Source organism: Astyanax mexicanus, chromosome 23, assembly GCF_023375975.1.
Source record: "Astyanax mexicanus isolate ESR-SI-001 chromosome 23, AstMex3_surface, whole genome shotgun sequence".
Taxonomy (NCBI): domain Eukaryota; kingdom Metazoa; phylum Chordata; class Actinopteri; order Characiformes; family Acestrorhamphidae; genus Astyanax; species Astyanax mexicanus.
In genome coordinates this window covers 17,216,523-17,240,827 of record NC_064430.1, presented here as the reverse complement: position 1 = coordinate 17,240,827, position 24,305 = coordinate 17,216,523, and the positions used below count along the sequence as shown (strand labels likewise).

General features: G+C 36.6%; 1 protein-coding gene across 3 annotated transcripts in view; it reads left to right on the top strand.

Moving 5' to 3' along the window:
* ptpn4b (protein tyrosine phosphatase non-receptor type 4b) overlaps window positions 1-24,305 on the top strand; it is a 72,885-nt gene that overhangs the window by 32,059 nt on the left and 16,521 nt on the right. For 2 of the 3 annotated variants that reach the window (XM_022668207.2, XM_022668206.2), the window contains exons 11-20: window positions 779-842; window positions 5,587-5,759; window positions 6,228-6,296; window positions 10,223-10,357; window positions 11,804-11,956; window positions 20,515-20,674; window positions 20,811-20,894; window positions 20,988-21,044; window positions 21,940-22,096; window positions 23,310-23,482. In XM_022668207.2, coding sequence (XP_022523928.2) covers window positions 779-842; window positions 5,587-5,759; window positions 6,228-6,296; window positions 10,223-10,357; window positions 11,804-11,956; window positions 20,515-20,674; window positions 20,811-20,894; window positions 20,988-21,044; window positions 21,940-22,096; window positions 23,310-23,482 — 1,225 coding nt within the window. The remainder of the gene's footprint in view (window positions 1-778; window positions 843-5,586; window positions 5,760-6,227; window positions 6,297-10,222; window positions 10,358-11,803; window positions 11,957-20,514; window positions 20,675-20,810; window positions 20,895-20,987; window positions 21,045-21,939; window positions 22,097-23,309; window positions 23,483-24,305) is intronic. The other variant, XM_007257085.4, reaches the window with a different exon arrangement.

Genomic DNA, 24,305 nt, shown 5'->3' with positions numbered 1-24,305 from the left:
GCATTGTATAATTTTTGCACTTGTGTTTGACATTAGGAAATATAACAGTTGAGCACTCATTAAAGCACTATTTAAATATATGTCTAGCACTGCAAATCTTGGGGTTATTATAGGTTTCTATTATTGGAAGTGTCACGAATATTTAGTTTTATTTAAGTAGCAGTTAAATTTTTTTAAGAGTATTTCAGTTACCTGTTTTTTTTTTAAACCTGCTATCCAATAAGCATTGGCCCTATCACTGAAAAATTTGCATGTATCCTTGTCTTATGAGGATATTTTATTTTAGCATAACATACAGCTCTGGAAAAAATAGTGGTCTCATATTTTTTTCCAGAGCTGTATCAAGGATATCATCAGTGTCTAAAGAACGCTGAATTAACTGTACTTTTCATCCTAATTTGATGAGGTGCAACAAAAAAATCAATGTGCGAATTAATGAGTGTTTCAGTGTCATCATCTGCCACTACTGATGCGTTTAGGCTGGGTGTCTAATATCATGTGAAAATACACATATTTATTATATTCACCATATTGCCCAGGTCTACATTGATTATCAAATAAATCAAATCAGATTTATTTGTGTAGTGATTTTTACAACTGGTGTTGTCATAAAGCAGCTTTACAGAAACATGATCACAGGACAAAGAATCAGGCAAAACATTAAACAAAGAAAATACAGAAAACAGAACCCCCAGCAAGCGAGATTAACCATTGCTTTGAGATGTGTGATGTGACAATTTTTGTTCTTTTTCTTTTTTCTTCTTTTCTCATTTCTCAGGGTGAAAATTGTAAAAATCTCCTTTAAATCGAAACAGTTTTTTATTCAGCTCCGAAAAGAATCGGTAAGTATTCTGCTTTGTGTGGATTTAGTCACATGATTTCTGTGTTAGGGCGTTTTCACAACTTAAAAGTCTGGTCCAGAGTCCGTAATAAGATTTATGTGTTTGCTATATTGTGTACATTTGGTCTGGATAGTTTTAGTTTCACAGTGCAGTTTAATGAACTTTGCTGTGTCCTGCCATCACCTGGCTGTGTCTCCTGTTACTTGACTGGTTTGTGGAACATTGTTGATTTGGCTAGTGTAAGTAAGTATTTTGCCGATTCTGATTCCCTGATGGAATTTGATCTACAGTTACAATAGATACAGAAATGACTTTATGTAAAGGTTCCTTTTCTTTTTCTGTTGTTTATGAATGTGTTACAATAGCTTTCAACCTCCTGTAATTGGTCTAAAAGTCCAAACCATGTAGAAAGGTGCTTTTACACTTCAAATCAGAACATGGTTTAATTGATCTACACAAAGACCACCTCTTTACTTCAGCTCAAATTTAGGTCTTTTTGTTCTAGATTGTGATTTGCAACTTCTTTTACGCCATTTCTTTTCATTCGGACCAAACTGAAAGTCCAAACAATGTGAAACCTACCTTCGATTTTAAGATATGTTCTGTATGTCATGAAGTAGAAAAGTATCTGGCAAGTTTGGATTTGATTTTGCTACTAGGGTTCCCAACAGATTTGATCAGACCTCAAGGGTAGATATGCAGGAGAAGGCACGAGACTCTCTCAAGCCCACTTAATAATGCAAGCCCACTTAATAATAAGGGTCTTGAGTGTTTATGACGTGACGATTCATAATTGATGGAAGCCTTTGCATAAATAAATAGTAATTTTTTCAGCTGTTGGAAGTAGTGGAACGAATCTTGTACCTCAGGCTTGGTCTCCTTTAGTTTTTCTTTATATGTAGGTCTGTATTTGGCAGTGAAAGTGTACACTTGTATATATTCATTAAATATGTATGTAGGCTGAATTGCTGTATTGGTTGTATTGGGTGAAATGCTAGTCATGTTCATTGTGGTACAGTAGGATTTATGTCACTGTACCTTTCAGTGATAAGTTCTTACTATCAGTACTTACTATGTTATAATGTACTTTTGTTGGATATGTTATATTATTTATTAGCATGGAGTGGACCAGGAGTACCAAAATCCTTACAGCAACGTCTTTTTACTCAGTAGCCATCTTTGCAGCGCTGCTAGCTCATTATTTCCAGACTGTATGAATAGGAAGAGACCAAAATATTCAAAACTGAATGTCAAATCACAGTTTTAAAAACATATTGATAAATCACTGATAAAATCTGAAAATTAATGCAACAAAAAGAAGACATTTGGCTTATTCTGGCTGCTGTGCTTGCGCTGATCTCCAAAATCAGGAGGATTATACATATATTTAATTAATATGGAGAACAAACCCTGGTTGAAATATGAATCGAAGTCCTTGCAAATGGTCAACATCTGTTTACAGATAGAATTCTACCCATCAATAAAAATAAGAAATATGCATTAGTGCAGCAGCCAGAATAAGATAAAAAAAATCATGTTTTTGTGCATTATTGAGCCAAACACTATTATTATTAGATTCTGTCAGTGATGTTTAAAATGCAATTTGTTGAGACTTTAAGAAAGGTCAGTATACTCAAAAAAAATCAAGAACTTGTCCCTAAAATATCCTCAAGTGCAGTTGCAAAGACCTTTAAAAAATGTAATGATGAAACTGGCTGTCATAAGGATCGCCCCAGGAAAGGAAGAGCAAGAGTTCATTACCTGCTTTAGAAAATTGCAAATTAACAGCACCCCAGACAAGAGCCCATCTAATTTGTTTACTCTTTAAGTATTTTAGTTTGTTTAGCACTTAAAAGTTTACTAAAAAGTTGAGACTGGGCAAGAAAAAGGTTGCAAAATACATTGTACTAATACAGCTCTGAAAAAAATAAGAGACCACTTAATGATGAGGATTTTTTTTTTTTGCTTGATGTTACCAAATTGAAAACTTCTGGAATATAATCAAGAGGAAGATTGATGATCACAAGCCATCAAACCAAACTGAACTGCTTGAATTTTTTCACCAGGAGTGGCATAAAGTAATTAAAAAGCAGTGTGTATAACTGGTGTAGGAGAACATCCCATGATTAAAACATTATGAATATGAACTTGTTTTCTTTGCATTATTTGAGGTCTAAAAAAACTCTAAAACTTTTTTGAAATGACAGTATTTTTATTTGGAATTTGGGAGAAATGTTGTCCGTAGTTTATAGAATAAAACAACAATGTTCATTTTACTCGAACATAAACCTATAAACAGTAAAATCAGAGAAACTGATTCAGAAACTGAAGTTTTTTTTTCCAGAGCTGTACGTACACTGCATTTTGTTACTAAACTTATTTAAAAAGTAACTTTCTTGGAGGCCATATTAATCGTCTTCACATTCTCTGAATGATGTCTCATATTGCTCTGGCAATACATTGGATAAAAATAAGATTAATGCAACTCATAGTATAATGCAATTTATAATGCTTTATTCTGCTTAACACAACTACAGTTGTGTAATTTTTTCTGTATTGCCCACTCCCTCTTAACACCACTTGTGAGTGGTAATTTTCCAGTAATTTAGGTCAGTCATTTTACTGAAACTTGCTTATGCTGCTGTAATCATGATTAGGAAATCCATCTCCCTCTCTGCCTCCCTGCCTTAAGCATGTCCCCGTGTTTACTTCAGGGGCTCTCTGAGCATGTCGTGCCAAGGTGTGGTCCAAAGACGATTTATTGATGAAGATTTGCTAATGAAGCCCAGCTTATCCCCTGCTTAGCTAGCTTGTCATGACCACTAGCCTATACAGTGATAATGTGATAATCCTGCAGTGCTACTGAGATAATGGAGCTGCAATGATGTGTGCTGGAGCTTACTGCTGATCTCAGCAAGGGAATACTTACTGTGCTATATCTCCCCTGGAGCACCAAGCTAAGTGTCTATTAATCTACAACTACTTGAAAATGCAACACTAATTTAGTTGTTCTGGTTCACATACACAGATGAAGATAGCACATATTAATTGCACCATTACTGGCTGAGGTATAATGATCATATGATTTAATTAACCTACTTAAATAAATTGTTTAAAAAGTGCATTTTACATTTTTTTCTGCTATAGAACATCAGTACATCAGCTTCACCCATAAATTAAAAGCACGGTCAGGAGAAAAGTGCCGAACTCACCAATTTCGAGAGGCTTTGCTGAAATTACTCAGTATTTAATGAGTTTCTTGAGTTTAATCAAGTTAGACTGGGGCTATTTATTAAGAATAGTAATAAATAATAATTAAATAGAAAGCAAACTGAACTGGATTAAATTGTAAGTGTTATGCTGCTCCAATAATTGAGATGTTTTTACACCATAATTTGCACAAGATCCTACTCTCTGTTGAATGTCATCTGAGGCCATATTGTAAAAAATACCCTGAAATACTCTGATAGTCTTTTGATGTCATAAAGGCCATCCTGGATATATGGAATGCATTATTAGTATCGTGACATGTTGGACCATTGACTTAATAATATGATCATCGTGATCATCATCATATACAGTAATATCGTCAAATACAATGTAATATTCACATTGTTGCAGTAGTGCATTCTTAAATGTATTATAATTTTTTTAAATCAGTGTGTTATATCGTCTAGAATATGGTATCACAAAAATACTTTAAAATATTTTATATTATTTTAGGGCCGTATTGCCCAAATTTTAACAAAAGTATCGAATCTGGACTCGGCATCAAGCCAAAAAATGTGTTTGGTACATCTCTAGTTAAGACATGACATATAGACTTGTGGTGCAACCAGATTTAGCAAATTAATAGTTTTGAACTACTACACAGGTGAGTATTATCGGCCTGTAGCCTGCTGCTAACCCTGGCTAGCACTGCTGGAGCAGCATTAGCATTAGCCACTCTCCACATTAAGCGCTAGCTCTTTCGCCGTTTAGAGTTCAGTATATTAAACTGTATCCTGCATGTTTACTATGTTAAAACAAGCTACGTCTGATGAACCGCTAGCTGATATAGCCCTGGCTTACCGGAACACTTAGGGTTCATCAGAGTAGCTCTGTCGGGCGGTTAGACTCTAATGCTAATGCTACTGCACTCGGCCTTAGTGGAAATCTGGAAATCTAAGCATACTGGAAATAAACAGAAGCGCTTCACTCATCCAAATAAACCGTTTTCAGGAGAGAAATCTGTGTTGATTAACATCCAGCCCTTGTTTGACTTTAAATAAGTTTTTTTTTTTTTTTTTTTAGAATTACTGTTTTTTTACTTGCTTAGCTTTACTTAACTTAGTTACACCACCACCACCCAGCGGCGAGACTTGCTGAATTAGAAGGAAAACACGAAGGAAAATAGGGTACATATGAATTCATGGGATCTTTCGGTCATGCGCTAGATAAACTCAGAACAGAAATTTGAAACATCAGATACATCATAAATGTTAAAAAAATTAACATGTTGAACATCACTTATTACTGGTGATTTGGTTGTACTGTGAGGAATATTGGATGTTAAATGCGTGTTGGAGAGATGGGATGTGTTTACACTGCTATATCCTGTAGTGGTTTGTTTAAGCGATGAGATTTGTATCTGTTTTAAATGCATCTGTATCTGTTTTTACACTGAAATTACTAGGTTTAAATGTTTGAATTTCTGAGTTATCATATTTTTTGTAATATATAACTTTATCTATTTGTCTTTCAGAGTAAGAGCAGGGAGTCTCTGTTGGGCTTCAGCATGATGAATTACAGAGCGTGTAAGAACGTGTGGAAAGCCTGTGTGGAGCATCATACTTTCTTCAGACTGGAACGGCCCGCGCCACAGCAAAAAAGCTTCTTTGCACATTACTTCACCCTCGGCTCCAAGTTCCGCTATTGGTGAGTACCCTGTGCACTGTGGCTTTACCCCGGCAGTGGCAGTTCCTGCACATTTTGGGATTTTCCCTCCTCTTAGACATCTGATTCAACTTCCTGGGAGTTTTATGAGTTGAACCAGGTGTGTTGGCACCTTTAACGTGCCTCTGGACTGTGAAAGATTTAAATTCTTGGCTGCATCATCCTTGGGTGCTTGTTCATTTTAATTATCCAGGCCCGAGGAAAAAAAACTCTAACACTGCATATGTTTTTTTAGTGTTTCTGTCTGTTCCATAAATAATAGAATAGTATATTTAAAATATATATTACAGTAATAATGTATATTTTTATTTTATTTGTAAGACATGTCTATATATATATATATATATATATATAATAAGATGATTCATGTCTGAATGATATTCAGTCATGAATCATTCAAGCATAGTGTTTTATAGAGCATTGTAACTGCTGCTTACTTACTTTTTTCAGTGGAAGAACGGAGGCACAGTCTGTACAGTATGGAAAAGAAAGAGGGGTCAAGGACAGAGTGTTTGCCAGGTAACAGCAGTTTAATATAAAATATATTTATATTGTATACAGTGGTTTGCAAAAGTACCTTCATACCTCTTGAACTTTTCCATATTTTGTCACATTACAACCACATATACAGTTGTGAATTGGAAAGAAAACTATTCATGATTTAAAACATTTTTTACAAATAAAAAACTGAAAAGTGTGGTGTTCAAAAGTATTCAACAGGTATTCAAAGCGTGGACACGGGCAAATAAATGCTGAAACGGGTGGGTTTTACAAATACTGAAATTTTATGGGTGGGTATGCGGGCTGGTAAGTTAAATACGGGTGGGTAGCATGGGTAGCACGTAAATAAAATTATAAATAATAATAAAATTGCACGAAGTGTCCTCTCAATCCCTGCATCCAGTGAGAGAGATTTTTCCTCCGCTGGATTTGTGATACAAGAACGCAGAACGCAGCTCAAACCTGGGACTGTGGATGATATACTGTTCCTGCGCAGTAACCTAGGATAGATTGAATAGATATTAAGACACCCCTATGTGATTTTATTTAGTTACTGGCATTTGTTCAATGTTCTGGCTTTTTTCTAGCCTATTGCTACTTTTAGATATAGGCATAGGCTACAGTTCCTGCACAGCAACCTGAGATATATAGATATTAACCATGCAGAGGGCGATTTTACTTTGTCATACTGACGTTTTTTCCTCGAAAAAAACACCGGAATTTTGAAACAAAAACAATGTCTCATGTTACCAAAAGCTTGGCATTTATTTTCTGTAGAAGCCTCATTGGCACCACGTTGTTGTTTTTTTCACAGGCGCATCGAAAAATAAAGTGTGCCATGGGAATACTTTCGGGTGGGTAATGGGTAGAATATTAACGGGTCTGGGCGGGAAAATAGCCACGGATTCGCGGGTGGGTGGGCGCTGTACTCTGCGGATATGGGTGGGTGCGGGTCTCAAAAAACGGACCCGTGCAGAATCAAAATATTCAGAAGTTGTCTGATGACTGCTAATGACTAAAAAGAGTCCACCTGTGTGTAATCTAATCTTAGTACAAATACGGCTGCTCTGTGATGCCTCAGGGGTTGGTTAAGAGAATATTGGGGAGTAAGCAGCATCATGAAGTCCAAAGAACACACCAGACAGGCCAGGAATAAGGTTGTGGAGAAGTTTAAATCAGGCTTAGGCTATAAAAAGATTTCCCCGAGCTTTAAACATCTCTTAGAGCACTGTTCAATCCATTATCCGGAAATGGAAAGAGTATGGCACAACTGTAAACCTACCAAGACAAGGCCATCCACCTAAACTTACAGGCCAAACAAGGAGAACACTGATCAGAGATGCAGCCAAGAGGCCCATGGTGACTCTGGATGAAATGCAGAGATCCACAGCTTATGTGGCAAGAAGAAAGCCATTGTTAAAAGAAAACAATAAAATGTCACATTTGCAGCTTGCCACAAGCCATGTTGGGGACACAGCTAACATGTGGAATAAGGTGCTTTGGTCAGATGAGAACAAAATTAAACTTTTTGGCCAAAATGCAAAACGCTATGAACGAATTAACACTGCACATTTCTCTGAATACACCATCCTCACTGTGAAACATGGTGGTGGCAGCATCATGCTCTTGGGCTGCTTCTCTTCAGCAGGGAAGCTGGTCGGAGTTGATGGGAAGATGGATGGAGATAAATACAGAGCAATCCTGCAAGAAAACCTGTTGGAGTCTGTAAAAGACTTGAGACTGGGAAGGAGATTCACCTTCCAGCAGGACAACGACCCTAAACATAAAGCCAGGGCTACAATGGAATTCTTTAATACGAAACATATTTGTGTGTTAGAATGGCCCAGTCAAAGTCCAGAAAGATCTGAAAACTGCTATTCACAAAAGCTCTCCATCTAATCTGGCTGAGCTTGAGCTGTTTTGCTGTTTATTTCAGTCACTAGATGTTCAAAGCTGGTGGAGACATACCCTAAAAGACTTGCAGCTGTAATTGCAGCAAAAGGTGGTTCCAAAAAGTATTGATTCAGGGGGCTGAATACTTTTACACACCACACTTTTTTAGTTTTTATTTGTGAAAATGTTTTTGAATCATGCATAATTTTCTTTCCACTTCACAAATATACCACTTTTGTTGGTCTTTTACAATAAATTCCAGTGAACTACATTTATGTTTGTGATTGTAGTGTGACAAAATATGAAATTTTAAATACTTACGAATATGTATGAACATTTTTGCAATTCACTGTATTTACTCAGGTTATATTTGTCTCAAATGAAAGTTTGTTTGTTAATATGAAAAATGTAAGTATGATAATAAAAGCAAAAACAAAAATCTCTAAGGACATACTTTTTCATTTTTTACTGTATTACTTTTTGCCAAATCTGTGGTTTAAAGCGTGTGTGAGGATGGAATATGCGATGTGTTTGTATTTACAGTAAATGTTTATTAATACCAGTAATTGCTGTGAATTGAAAGGGGTGTAGACGAGATGGCTAAAATGTTGTTGCATGTGGGTGAGAGGTGTGTGTTCACTCCTCGAGCTGTTTTCCACGCGTGTGTGTGTGGTTGTATATTCTGAGAAAGATACGTCTAAACACAGGAAGTTTCAGCTGGGCTGTGTCTCGTGTGTGGGTTTGTGTGTGTGTGTGTGTGTGTGTGTGTGTGTGTGTGTGTGTGTGTGTGTGTGTTTGTTTGCGTGTGAAGAGGACACTCCCTCTTGTTTTTTTTTAAAGCAGAGTTTACTGTTTAGTTTAGCATGCTAGATGATGTTGAGACTGAAGCTGAAGCTAATGCTTTCACACTATGCTTCTAACAGGTATTTCAGTTTAATTCTAAGTCTGTAAGGACAGTATTGTACTTTATTTACATCAAATATGTTAAGATAATTGTTTTTTTATAGCAGATTAACCTTTATTTATTTATGAGAAAAAGAAAATTACTATTAATTACCTGTTATTGCCGTTAGCTAACTTTGTTATTCTGAGTATGTTTGTTTAAGTGAGATTTCATAATTTAATGAAGCATAAATCCATACCTAGCTCTCTGTTTTACACAATTTTGTATATAGTGAGAAAAGCCACTTTGTCCTATGTTAAAGTTTGTTTTATAATCTGGAAAATGCACTTTCCAAATTCCATAATCTGTTGTTTAAAGAGTTTATAGAGATGGGTTATGTGATGTGTTTGTATTTACAGTAAATTAAAATAGCTTATATTAGTAATTGCAGCTGTTTTCTAATTTTGCTTCCATAAATATACAGCTCTGGAAAAAAATAAGAGACCACTTCAGTTTATGAATCAGTTTCTCTGATTTTGCTATTTATAGGTATATGTTTGAGTAAAATGAACATTGTTTTACTCTATAAACTACAGACAAAATTTCTCCCAAATTCCAAATAAAAATATTGCCATTTAGAGCACTTATTTACAGGAAAGGAGAAATAAATAACAAAAAAAGATGCAGAGCTTTCAGACATCAGATAATGCAAAGAAAACAAGTTCATATTCATAAAGAGTTCAGAAATCAATATTTGGCAGAATAACCCTGTTTTTTTTATCACAGTTTTTATGCATCTTGGCATGTTCTTCTCCACCAGTCTTACACCCTGCTTTTAGATAACTTTATTCCACTCCTGGTGCAAAAATTTCATGTCTTTTCATCATCCATCTTCCTCTTGATTATATTCCAGAGGTTTTCAATTTGACAAAATCAAAGAAACTCATCATTTTTAAGTGGTCTCTTATTTTGTTCCAGAGCTGTATATGTGTGTGTGTATGTGTGTTTTAAACAGAGCTTGTATGTAATGAGAATAACCCCAACAAACTGAGCTGGTACATGTGGTGGTTGTGGTTTTGGTTGCTAATCGAGTGTCAGATGTATATGATAGGCTATCCTGCAGTCTGCAGTTTGCTAGATGTAGCTGATAAGTGTGTTCTGATCTAAGGTCTCCCAGTAAGCCCCTGGTCAGGAGACTGGTTAGTGGAATGGACTGGGAGACGGTCAGCAGGAACTCTCTCTCAGACGATCGACTGGAGACGCAGAGTCTACCCAACCGCTCTCCACCCGGCTCGCCCAACCAGTGAGTTAACCCAGACACTTACAGTACAGAGACTCAAGAACCACACACTTTTTTTATTTTTTTTTTTATTTTTTTGAGTAATATTAATATGTTATATTTGCTTTATATTTGTTTCATGCCAAAACCCTCTGTGTTTGTTTTTTATAGTTGTTGATCATTTTAATCTGACAGGTCATCTTTACATTGTCTTGAACTGTCATAATTAATGGGGCAATAGACATGCTCTGAAATGTTCTGATTATAATGTTTGTATGTGTGAAGTCTCTATATGTAATAACATTTCAAATTACAATTCACACACATTTACACATTGATTTTTAGGCACGCATACTATTGTCATTAAATCATAAACGTTTAGGAGAAAGATAAATGTAACCATGAACAATATATCAATAAAAAATTATTAAAAAGTGATATGGACAATAGGGGTGGGCAATATAGCCCTAAAATAATATTACAATACTTCTTGGTACTCTTGTCAATACTACAAAACATTTAATTAAAATAATTAATTTTAAGAATACAGTACAAAATGACTACAACAAAATTTATTTTATCACGGCACACCCCTAACTGAGATATGCACTCCAAATATCCCCATATATCCAGGATTAAAGTAAAATAAATGATACTGAACATATATAATCTGTCTCTGGTAGATATATAATAGGAAATGAGAACTGTGTAAATTTAGCTTTTGCTAAAAACAGCAAAAAAGTAGTACCCTGATGTGATAATTAGGGGTGGGTGATATATCACGATATTTCAGGGCATAATATCGATCTTGATATTAAAAAATGTTGGCGATATTATTGTGTACGATACGATATGCCCCAAATGGGCAATATTTATTGAGTTACACACACAGAAATGGTTGCATGTGTAATAATGTAACATGTCAGACATCTCAGCACAAAGTTGTAGAGGTTCCTAATGCCGTCCTGCCATAATCTATCCCATACAGCTTGAATATTCTCACACAGTTCATGCTGATTTCGCAGTAGGGTTGGAGGTTTGGTATCACGTCCAACAGCATCCCATACGTTACATTTTGTCTGACGTAACTTTGGAGATGCGGCTGGTCATGGCATAGTATCTGCGTCTTTAAGGCAAGCACTTAAGACAGCAACAGTATGGGGACGAGCATTGTCCTGCTAGAAGAGCGCACTGGAATGTGCATTCTGAAACGGAGCAGCCTTTTTAAGGTTTTATGATCTTAATTAATGATGGGAAGATTGACTTTTTGTTGACTTTAAATAGAAGATAAGGTAAAATAAGTCTTTATTCCAAATAATTTAAAAGCATTTCTAATTGTCGAGAGCGGCTATGATGGAGAAAACTTAAAACCCACAAAGAAAAAAATATTTTTCAGTTTGTCAGCAGTGAAATGCATGCATGGATATACACACATTAAACCAGTATTTCTTAATTCTCTTGTGCCTGCAGCTCCATATTCACTCCAGACGGCACTCGAGTGCGGCCCTCCTCTATTGGCCACCTGGTAGATCATGTGATTGACGACTCGCCATGCCAGGCGTTCAACAACCACAAGTCTGCATCTTCAACACAGGCTAATAGCATCAGTCTAGACTCCACTCCGTAAGTGTTACTCATGTATTTTTTTTTTACAGCTGGTTAACTGAGGAAATTATGTGAATTAAAAAATGGCCTTTAAAAATGTGTCCTTAAGTTGTTGTTATTGGATGCAGTAGATCAGTAGAAAACACTGTGTGTTGCAATGAAAATGCAAAAAAAATATATAACAGTCAAGTCAAGAGTTTTATATTGTCATTCTATCTGAGTACATGTACAGAGTGCAATAAAATTACATTCCTCCAGTACAATTTAACAGACAAGACAGTGCAGTACCAACACGGTATAGTCACGGTACAGAGTGCGGTGGGAATAAGGTGCAGAGGTATGTAATATATTGTAAGTTATAGATCATACCTGATTACAGAAGTTACTGAGGTAGAGATTTTATAGTTCTTACAAAATGAGGAACAAATATTGCTGATAGTTATAGAGACAGTTACAGTGTGTCTGCTGAGTTTGTGTGTGTGTGTGTGTGTGTGTGTGTGTGTGTGTAGAATGATGGTTGGGTTCAGTACAATCTTTGTGTTGTGTGTGAGGAGTGGGGGAGCGAGGGGAGTTCAGCCCCATCTCTGTGTGTTGAGGGGATTGACTGCCTGGTGGATGAAGCTGTTGCAGAGTCTGCTAGTGGAAGCCTGGTATCTTCTGCAGTTGCATTGTTTAAACCCCAGAGGTTGCAATCCTCTGGCCAAAGAACCAGTGGGTGTAAGCAAAGGGCGGAGGATATGGCATTCATTTTTTGACGCCGATCACCCTCTCCAAGCTTTGACTCTCTTTGGCTGGGATAGGTGATAGATCCTCCATTTATACAAGGGGCATTTTTCATTAGTTATACACTTAAGAAATAAAAAGAAGAAAGACTCTCTTTATTTTTTTGTCGTTCAAAATTTGTTCCAAATATTGTGAGGAAATTGAATTGTGAGCAGAGTGAATCATTAAACCCTTATTTTCCAGTAGCAAGTGGAGTAATTGCATTTTACATACAGACATTTTATCTTTTTAATCTAAAATATCCGACCAACTACTAATTTCTGAAGATGTTATCTTACCTTACCTTGGTTACCAGCGCCTCCCACAGACTAACCCGCGCTTGTACCGAGAAAAACAAGCACTGTTCCAGCACTTTCGTCACAAACATCCAGTGGGATAAAGCATATATTTTGCAATAAATAACTAAAAACAGTCGCTCTCTGGCTTAGAATCTGTGATTAATTGTGAAAAACAATAATAATCTCTCCTTCAAAATTTCTTCTGTGACTCATTTAGTGCATTATTTCTCAATGATCAGTCACAAACCCTGTTTTATTACAGGTAAACATTTTTTTATTACAGGTAAAAGGTTTTGAACCATTTTTTGTCATCTGTAGTTAGATTTTTAGTAGGGGGAAAAATAAATTATAAAGATTTTGAAGATTTCATGAAGATCAGCACTACTTTATTTAATTACAATAATACAATAAGTGTGAGTAAGCTTTTAAGATGCTTATTAGATGCTTTCATAGTAAAATAATATAATATACTAAATAACAAGTGAGGGCACATGCATGCATAAAGGTTGACAGAAGGATAATTGAGTGCATTTTTGAGTCATACGAGTTTCCACAATGTAAGAGATGTGCTTATTTTAGCTCTTCTAAGTGGTACACACTACATGGAAACATTTGCTGGTGCGAGCTGTGGTCGTTCTGCTGTTTCTCACCACATACCTGCAAGCTAGACTTGCCAGCTTTTGAACAGGGAAGGGAAATTACCTTCAGCTTTTTGTGGTTGACACTTTTTGGTGCTAACTCACAGGCTGGTGGATCAAACAGTGAACTTCGTACCTTTTAACTCTGTATTTTTGCAGCTATAAAATGGCATACACATGCAAGAATCTGACTGTAAATTATATATTGTATATTAATACTTAAAAGCAAGATTTGAGTGTGTATTTCAGTTTTTAGCACAGTAGCGCTAGCTTGATATGTGTGGATGAAAACCACAGCGAGTTGTGAACAAGCTTCGGAGTGAAACTGCTGATACATAACTGTGAATAAGAAAGAGAGGAGTACTGATTGAAGGTTTTTAAATGTACTTGTGTCAAAAGTAGCATTTACAGACTAACACCTAGATGTTATATGTTATTTTTCTGTCCATATCAGCACTGTGCTGATATAAAATTATTAGGTCAGTTATGGTAACTATGAAAATATGATAATAATGAACACTTTGCTTTAGCTGTTACGTATATAATTCTAGAAAACTGTAATAATAACTATAGTACTGTATTTTTCGCACTGGATTATAAGGCGAATTTTAAGAGACACAATAAGGAACTTCTAATTCAACAGGTCTCACAGCTGGGTGGTTGGGGGTTTGGTAGCTAGCTAAGTTAAGTAAAGCTAAGCTAAGTAAACAAAACTGCAATAAAAAAGACTTACTTTTAAAGTCAAACAAGTGCTGGATGTAAATCTACACAGATTTCTCTCCTGAAAACTGTTTAATTAGGTGAGTAAAGCACTTCTGTTTATTTACAGTAAGCTTAGAGTTCCAGATTTCTCCAGCACTAAGACTAGAGCATTAGCATTAGCGGTTAGCGGCAGTGCTACACTGAGGAACCCTGAATTTTAAGGTAAGTCAGGGCGTCCCAAGTAGCTTGTTTTAACACGATAAACACACAGACTACAGTCTGATATACTCATTCCTGAACGGTGAAAGAGCTAGCGCTTACAGTGCTTTGTGGGTAATGCTAATTCTGCTCCAGGGGTGCTAGCCAGTGTTAGCAGCAGGTTACAGGCCGATAATACTCACCTCTGAACAGGGAAATAGAGGTTAGCGGCTAATGCTAATGTGACTCTAGCCTCGGTGCTGGAGAACTAAACTGAAACTCCTGTATAACGCTGCACTAATAATTTTAAGTGCGCCTTACAGTGTGAAAAATAATGTAATAATAATGTGGGCTCAGAATAGCTTAGCAGACATAAGCCAGATTCATGCAAAAATTCAAGCGGTTCAGCTTGGTTTGATGGCTTATGATCCTCCATTGGACAATATACCTCTGGAAAAATATAAGAGACCACTTAAAAATGATGGGTTTCTTTGTATTTACCAAATTAAAAACCTCTAGAATATAATCAAGAGGAAGATGGATGATCACAAGCCATTAAACCAAGCTGAACTGCTTGAATTTTTGCACCAGGAGTGGCATAAAATTATCCAAAAGCAGTGTGTAAGACTGGTGGAGGAGAACATGCCAGGATGCATGAAAACTGTGATTAAAAACCAGGGTTATTCCACCAAATATTGATTTCTGAACTTGTTTTCTTTGCATTATTCTCTAAATGACAATGTTTTTATTTGGAATTTAGGAGGAATGTTGTCTGTAGTTTATAGAATAAAACAACAATGTTAATTTTACTCAAACATATAGCTATAAATAGCAAAATCAAAGAAACTGATTCAGAAACTGAAGTGGTCTCTTATTTTTTTCCAGAGCTGTATATGTATTAATTTAATTACCATTGCTTTTTGACATTGACATGCTTTTATGCAGGCACTTTTAAAGATCCCGTGTTTGTTAGCTTCCTTAGCCTAGCATGTCCTGTTCCAAATGTAAAAAGCAGTCTTACAATACTAACCATTTTTCTTCAGCTAAAGTATAAATATTAATAAAAGACCTCTGCTTTTTATTTACCAGGGAAAGCTGCTCAAGTACTCTATTACTGGGTGTGAGCACATTATTCACTGTTACACTGTTACAGATACAATGTGCAGTGCTGCTTGTTATCTGATGTATGATTCATTTTATCAGACACAATCAGTGAAGCTCATTTTCTGAAAGACAAACACGTCTAGTAGACTTCCTCACCTTCTTCTCGTGGCTTGCCTTTTGTGCATCTGGGCTTTTTTAATCTACTTTATTCATTCAAGTCTGTATCTCTTGGTTCCAGGTTGCCATATTGGATTTTTCTGTCTAGTTAGGTCTGTTTTCAAGTGCTAGAAAAATAATCTATATGAATTAGGGCCTGATCAGTATTAGGGGTGAAAGAAAATATTGATATATTCGAGTATTGCAGTATTTGTTTTGCAATATTGTATTACTTTTTAATAACAACGTTATGATTTTCATGATTTACATGTTCTCATGTAAAGATTGGTGACAGGCAGTGGTTTATTTAGTGTTCTGTTTAAACCACACCCATTAGATATCTGTGTTGTACTCTCTTGTTAGATCCCACTGTTCTGATTGGTTGAAAAGTGAACTTTTCTTTTAATCAGATTTTATAAATAATGATATGATGGGGTGCTTTTTAAAACTATGATGGGAATAAAATCACAGAGGACCCCCCATAAAAGAGAATATTACCCAAGAACCCCCTGAGAAACGAATCCCGTCCTGATAGGTCTTATGTTTTTCAGTTTTTTTCAATTTAAGTTTACTACAGAACCTCAGTATTTTGCAATATATTAAATCATGACCCCTGTATCGCCAACTTCAAGTATAGTACACAGTCAATACACAGCTCAAAAATTACAGCTGATTGAAATAGCTGATTTGATGTCAGCTCATTGTGGATTTATCTTCTATTATTAATACACTTTTATTAGTAATGTCAATATTAACATGTACTTACATGAACACATGCAATTAATCTGGAAACTTTAACAATATTTTTTTTAAACATGAATTAATAATTTTAGCATGTTTGTGATTGTTGTGATTGTTTATTTTTTGTAACTTTAATTTTATTTATTTATTAATTTATTTATTATTATTTTTTTGTGAATGGAGATTTAGTTTTTTTTTGTTTTGTTTGTTTTTTTTGTTGTTTTTTATCTGTGGCATTTGTGTTTTTCCTTAGTTTTTGCTACAAGTGTAGATGATACAAAGCCCCTTTTCTCACTTAATAATTTCAGATCAGTAACAGGAATCAACCCCAAATTCTGCAGGTTTGAAAATAGACATAAAAAAGAGACGATCGTAACAAAACGAAAGGTTTGGAAGACATGAACTGTTCAGGAAAATATTGATTTTTAAATTAAGTTTAGGGAAGTGCCAATGTTATGACTGTTATTCATTATATTTTTAAAGTTGCAGCTTTGCTTAATTTTTTTATAATTTCTATTACAATTACAATTAGAAATTGTAGTAATATTTATTATCAAACATGAAACGTTTTGTTTGTAACGCTTGAATAGAAATCCTCAAGATTTAGATGGGTTATCAGGCAGAAAATTGACAAAAATTGCTGGGCTGTTAAGGGGTTAAACTTATCCAGTTACTTTTTTTTTAACCTGCTATTTCCATTCAACTCTGTATCTCCTGGTTCCAGGCTGCCATATTGGATCATATTTTTGCTTTCTTGCTCGTCTCATTATGCCTCTTTATTTTTTGTAACTTCAGTTTTATTTATTTATTTTAATTTTTTGGTGGATGGAGATTTAGTTTTTTTTCTGTGGCATTTGTTTTTCTTATGTAAATGACCTGGAGGCTGGAGTGCTTAGCGCTGTCTATGGACTGCTGAGCAGGGCTGCTTTCATGCTTGTAATCTGAGCATTCATAATGAGGCTGTGTGTGTGTGTGTGTTTGTGCATTGGCAGAGCAAGGCCAGACTCTGTTCCATTCTTTTTGCTAAAGGCACAAGAGTTAATGCTCTCCGCCTGTTATGCTAATATTCTATAGTCAGATATGCAGTCAGCGGATACACAGTGGAGCGCCCGCCCCCATCTCTCCTCCAAGCCGTTGCTCGGGCTACGTGCGTCCCATGGTGGGATGTATCTCTTGGTTACTGTCTCTTGGATAGTGGATCACATAGGGTTGGGCAATACAGTAAAATGAATGCTGTGGTTATGGTCATAAATTACATCATTGTAGGCTTTTTTGAGCGTATCATAGAAATCAGCAGTACTTCTAGAATACTGAACTAAACACCTGCATTTATCATAAAAATCTCCTAATTATAAAGAGTCTATAAGTGCCATTCCACGGAATGAGTTCAATTTGATTGTTGTAACTCTTCCAAACTAAACTTATTTTATTTTTATCTTTTTTCAACTCTGAATCTAATAACACATATATTTGAAATCAACTATTGAAAACATGTACTGGTCAAACTCAGGCAGCTTTACTTAATTTTTATACAAGGTTTCTAAGCCGAAGATGGTAATTAAAGCCCAAAGTCCACTAATTCTTTTGATTTTCTCTCAAGAAAGTCATTATTTTAAAGAAATGGTTGACCGCATGCTCAAATAATCGATATTTATGACAAAAAAATCACTCCTGTTACTGTTATTGGAACTCACTCCTGTTACTTTTTTGTTTTCAGTAACAGGAAAGAGTTTTTAGCATAGAATTAGCAAAAACATGAAAAAATAGCAAAATGGCGACTATGCTAACAGCATGAAAACATGGAGCACATTCTAGTGATTTTTCCAAAATTTTTATAAAAAAAAACAAATAAGATCTAAGAATGAATTTAGGTAACAGGAATAAGTGTTAAGAATGAGCTCCTCAATAATAGTTACAACAAATGTGTATTTTAACTTAAATATTATGGATGTTTTGAAAAGCATAGATTATATTTGGAGTCACGCAACAATGCAAAAAAATGACATGTCTGAAGGATTTTAATAACTATATTTTATGGTAAAGTTTATATTTAGAGAGCGGGGAAAGGTTTTTATAATGTATTTATGTATTTTATGTATTATATATCTTACTTTTGCAATTAGGTCAATGTGCAAGACACTATGCTTAATAATAAAATGTATTTTGAAGTTATCTTGTGTGCACATTTATACATATAATTTCCTGGGGACTGAAATGGCACATATTCGGTGGAATGGCCCATATAAAAAATCATGGCATAACACACACCATAGGTTTTAGCATAGATTGCTCAGTATGGTTTATCAAGAGTACACATTTGACTCAATAACAAAATCTAGAGCCTGCCTTACACTGGAGCTGGAGTTCCAGGATCGGTTGTTTCATAAACAGCATTAGCGTGAACTTGTGATCTATTTTACTGCCAGTAAAGTTTACCCTGAAAACACCTTGGAGGGGTGTGTGTGTGTATGTATGTGTGAGTGCACACACTGTGACAGGAGGAATGAGAGGATAAATAAAGTGGACAAGAGTGTGTGTGTGTTTGTGTGTGAGGATGAACTGTAACTGTAGGAGGGATGGAGGGCTACTGGCAGCAGGTGCTATCTCTCCTCTTCAGGATGCAGCGCCCACGGTCACGTACAGCACACACTTTACTGTAATGATTTCAGACTGCGTTTTCTGTGCCAAAGTAGCTGTAATATCTCATTCGTTTCTAATTAAATACACTTTCCTATACATTTCTAGATCTTTCATTGATGATTCTATTTCTGTTCTTACAGTTTGATTACAATTTGTTCAGTATAGGGGTGTGACGAGACTAATATCACGAGACAAGACACGATACTGGGTTCACGAGAACGAGATGAGACGAGATTTAAAAATAAAATTTTTAAAGAAAATGTCAAAAATGGAAAATGACAATCATATAACGCAAAGACTGGTTTCTCTCACACATTGATTTTATAAGAAATAGAAATGAGAATAAAAAATAAATTATGTTGAATTTCTTTTTAAATGTTATGCTGTGTGACATCAGCTTGCTCTCTACAATGTGCTTTTCTCTTTTGTTGTTTTGTTGCTCTTAGTAACATTTAAGACAGCTCAAAAAGTGCAAATTGCTTAACATTTTTCAAATGTTCTGTAATGAAATGAACATTCATCTGTCTAGGCACACTACCAAAGTGTAGCCATTCAATGTAATTAAAAAATAATATGTAAAATATACAGGGGTTGGACAATGAAACTGAAACACTTGTCATTTTAGTGTGGGAGGTTTCATGGCTAAATTGGAGCAGCCTGGTGGCCAATCTTCATTAATTGCACATTGCACCAGTAAGAGCAGAGTGTGAAGATTCAAATAACAGGGTAAGAGCACAGTTTTTCTCAAAATATTGCAATGCACACAACATTATGGGTGACATACCAGAGTTCAAAAGAGGACAAATTGTTGGTGCACGTCTTGCTGGCGCATCTGTGACCATGACAGCAAGTGTTTGTGATGTATCAAGAGCCACGGTATCCAGGGTAATGTCAGCATACCACCAAGACCGTCGTACCACATCCAACAGGATTAACTGTGGACACTGTAAGAGGAAGCTGTCTGAAAGGGATGTTCGGGTGCTAACCCAGATTGCATACAAAAAACGTAAAACCACGGCTGCTCAAATCACGGCAGAATTCAATGTTCACCTCAACTCTCCTGTTTCCACCAGAACTGTCCGTCACCACAATAAATTATTGTGGTCTAAAACCAGGTGTTTCAGTTTCATTGTCCGACCCCTGTATATGAAGCTGGAGTCAAATTCCCCCTCACCTAACGAAGAAAATCAAAAGTGACATAATCCATTAAGCCAAAGCTCAGGCAGAGTCTCAGGAGTAGCTGGTAACTTTCCCAGTGACGTTCACCGTTCACCATAGCTTCATACACACACTGAGCACATGTTACACGCTCTCACTTTATCACATTTCTCTGCAGGTCTCCAGATGGTGCTGTGGACGGCCAGCCGCCCGCTCTTCCCCCCAAACAGTCCAGGAAGAACCTCGTCAGCCACATCTCCCAATCACGGTCTGAGCTGGAGCTCGATGACCCTGCATCCGAACTGTATGACATGCCAGTGGTGTCGGACAAGAGCATGGTCAGTACTAGAAGCTAAGCTAGCTCTCATTTGTTGTTGTTTGACATTTTAGCATTTAAGTGTACTGCACTGTAGATGTATGAATACATTTCAATAACATAATACTTTTTTAATAATATACTTTCTTGTGGATCAGCAGAATGGAGCCGTTCCACATGACAACCTTGTCCTGATCAAAATGAAACCAGATGAAAACGGGCGCTTTGGATTTAACGTTAAGGTAAGTTAATGCTCATTTTGTTGTGTTTAGTAAATACTGAAAGCATATGTGGTTAATTTCTCTGATCATTTCTGTCTCCGTATCTCTTTACAGGGTGGTGCTGATCAGAGAATGCCAATCATTGTGTCCCGTGTGGCTCCTGGAACTGCGGTGAGTTCAGGTTCTTCAGACAAGCATTCATTTTATTTTTTTGGGGGGGGCTTATTGTTTATTTAGTTTACGCAGTACAATATAATGGAGTACAAATACAATTTTACATATTCCTTTTGTCCAGTATTTTGCATTATTTACATCAGTTTTACAGCAGTTTAATAAAAAAATACAAAGAGAACAGAATTGGTAAAATAAGTACTATAAAAAAAATCCACTCCTGAATGATTTATAGTCACATACACACTGAGCATTTAAAAAGAAACATACAAATGAGAGATAGACTATAAAGGATATCAATAAGTACCGGTAATACACATAATAAAATTCCTTACAGTATAATTAGATGGACAGCAGGGCCCCACCGCTAAGTGAAAATCTGTTTTTTAAAGCTCCACTATGTAGGATTGAGATTTTGTGCTCGTGGGCTCCCCCTACAGTTGTAGAGTGTAATAAATGTTTCAGGCGGATTAGCTTCTCTTTCTCGTTTTCTGGCTTTCACAGACATATTCGGTCTCTTTCCAGCTTCTGCCAGAGTGTCTGTATGTTAGTTTGTAAAGAATGAACCAGTAGTTCTTGTAGAACTGTTAGAACTAAAGGTAGGAAAGCAGATCGCAGTTCTCGCGAGCCTGGTTTGAGCTCAGAGGAGCTCCGGCACAGACACGAGAGCACCGCTGTTCCTCCTATTACACCTCAATGCAGCGCTGCAGTGAGTTTTACGCTGTAATTTTACTTCTTTAAAAAAGATCAAAAATCAAGAATATTCTACCTAGTGCTGTTTTAAGCCTTGGTGTTTGTTATTTGTTCCACCAGCATTCATTTGAGGTTAATTTTAATGTTTTTAAGTATTGTTTTTAACACTGTTATGTACCATGTGACCTCTGTTGTGTATCAGGCTGACCTTTGTGTGCCACGTCTTAACGAGGGTGACCAAGTGGTGCTGATCAATGGAAGAGACATCTCTGACTACACACATGACGACGTGGTTATGCTAATCAAGGCCAGCTGTGAAAACCAATCAGCGGAGCTCATTCTGCTCGTCCGACCCAATGGTGAGTAGAATCAATCAATAACATGATCCCTAAATGATTATTACTAAATAGCCTCAAATTTAAATTCACGTTTACAGATTTGTTAAATTTACAGCTGTTCACTAAGGGTAAAAAGTGTATGAATAATAATAAACCTTTGCTAAAGTATTTCCGGCTTAAGCCCTATCTGGATGGGATTAGTTTCTCAGGGGGACGTCTGTGAAAAATATTTCACACTTCTACTCAGTAATAAAACTCTTGCATCCAGACTGCAACTGAAAAAACAGGAGGATCAGTGAGTTTTTTGGCTTTCTCGGTCACATTTGGCCATTCAGTAGCTCCTCCATTTCCTCTCGCTGTTGTGTTTATGTGGATCTCCGTGGAAACTTCAGCCCAAAGTGTAATTACAGTGTGTTGCTACACACTGTAATAAAACAAATAGCTGTTTTATTTAATGCGAGGTGACCAAATTCAGAGATGTGCATATGGACAGGAATAAAATTACCGGAGGACCATGGAGTTCAGCGAAAAACAGTAGATAATTTAGCCTTTAATTTTCTCAGAGGACGTCTGAGAAAAACACATACATGGTCGTTCCGGATAGGAATTAAATCACAGAAGACCCCCATAAAAGAGAAAATTACCCCAGAACCCACTGAGAAACGAATCCCATCCGGATAGGGCTTTTTTAGGCTGACTTTTTACTTTAATTTGACTGCCTTTATAATTCAAACATCTTACTTTTCACACCACTACATTATTGGAAATCTGTCATTCCTATTGGCTTGTGAGGACTGGGTGGAGGATCTATCATCTCTTCCGGCCTAAGAGACCCAAAGTGAAACCTGTAAAGCCAAAACGTGAGCTGAAAAAGATGTGTTTTTGTGATTGGCTTCAGTTAAAAATTATTGACATGTCCTCCGGCCTTTGCTTACGCCCACTGGTTCATTTGCCTGCACTAGTGGGATGTCGACCTCCGGTGTTCAGACAATGCAACTGCGTAACAGTTAATGAAAAGAACATGGAATCATATGTTTCCCTTGATGCACATCATCAATTTTTTTCATCACAATGCTTAGTTACACCCCTACTGTTCACACTGAAAATTTGACAAATTTATGTTTGGTATTTGAATTGTCCATTAGTTTGCAGTTGATTTTGATTGCTGAAAGAGAATGTTGACATTGTATTTTGTGTTTTGTGCAATTCTGAATCACTCCCTCGCCTCCCACAGCCATCTACGACGTAGACGAGGAGGACGAAAAGCTGGATTTGGAGTCGGAATTCCACTATATTCCAGAGAGCTGTGGGTTGGATCGTTCCCACTCAGAGCCGGACGGGTGGAAATCCTCCTTCCAGCTGCTGAGAGACGGCCTGAGCAGCGGCTCCGTGCTCGCCCAGTTCGACGTGAGTCAGCCAGCGCTTTCCTGTCTCATTCATTCATTAACACTCACTCTAAGGGTGGTATTTCCTTATGGCAGAGTGTGGCAGTTGCCCTGGCAATAAGTGGAAAAATATGACCCAGATGCTCATTAAAGCTGATCTAGGATCAGATTTCCCACGCTCAAGCAGTTTGCTCAATTCTAGAGGCTATTAGGCTATTCTAAAACACAAGCACGCATGGGGCACTGCAAGCGGTTGCTATGGAACTGTGTGGGCATGTTGGGCCTTGATGTATGGTGGGCTGTTGTCTGAAGAGACGCCAGGAAAATCTTAAAAATGAAGAGAAAAGAGGCATGTGCTTTGAAAGGACAAATGCTATGAAAGAAAGAAGAGTTTTCTTCTTCTATAGAAGAGAGCATTGTGTAAAAAGGAGTAGGGTAAGAATGTGTGTGTGTGTGGGATTGTTATTAATGTGGTACAGTCATATACCTGCTAACATGGTGCGCAGGGTAGATTTCTGAGCAATGTTAAAGGCTATTGTATATACAGGTTACCACTTTATATTCTACCCACGTTCAACCCCATTCAATATGACTTTTTAATGCATTTAATGCATATTTCCTTTGCATGTTTGAGCTGAATGTGGCTATTTAGATTGGGGTCACACACTAACTATAGATCAAATGTGACCTTACTTTTCCGTATCCTGGGGTTTTGTGGAATACCACTGACTCACTCACACCTTTTCACAGCCTGAATTTATCATGGTATGAAAGCCTATTAAAAACGCCCAGGTTTTACAGTGTGTCTTCAGGGCAAGCTGTTAAGACAGCTGCAGTATGCAGAC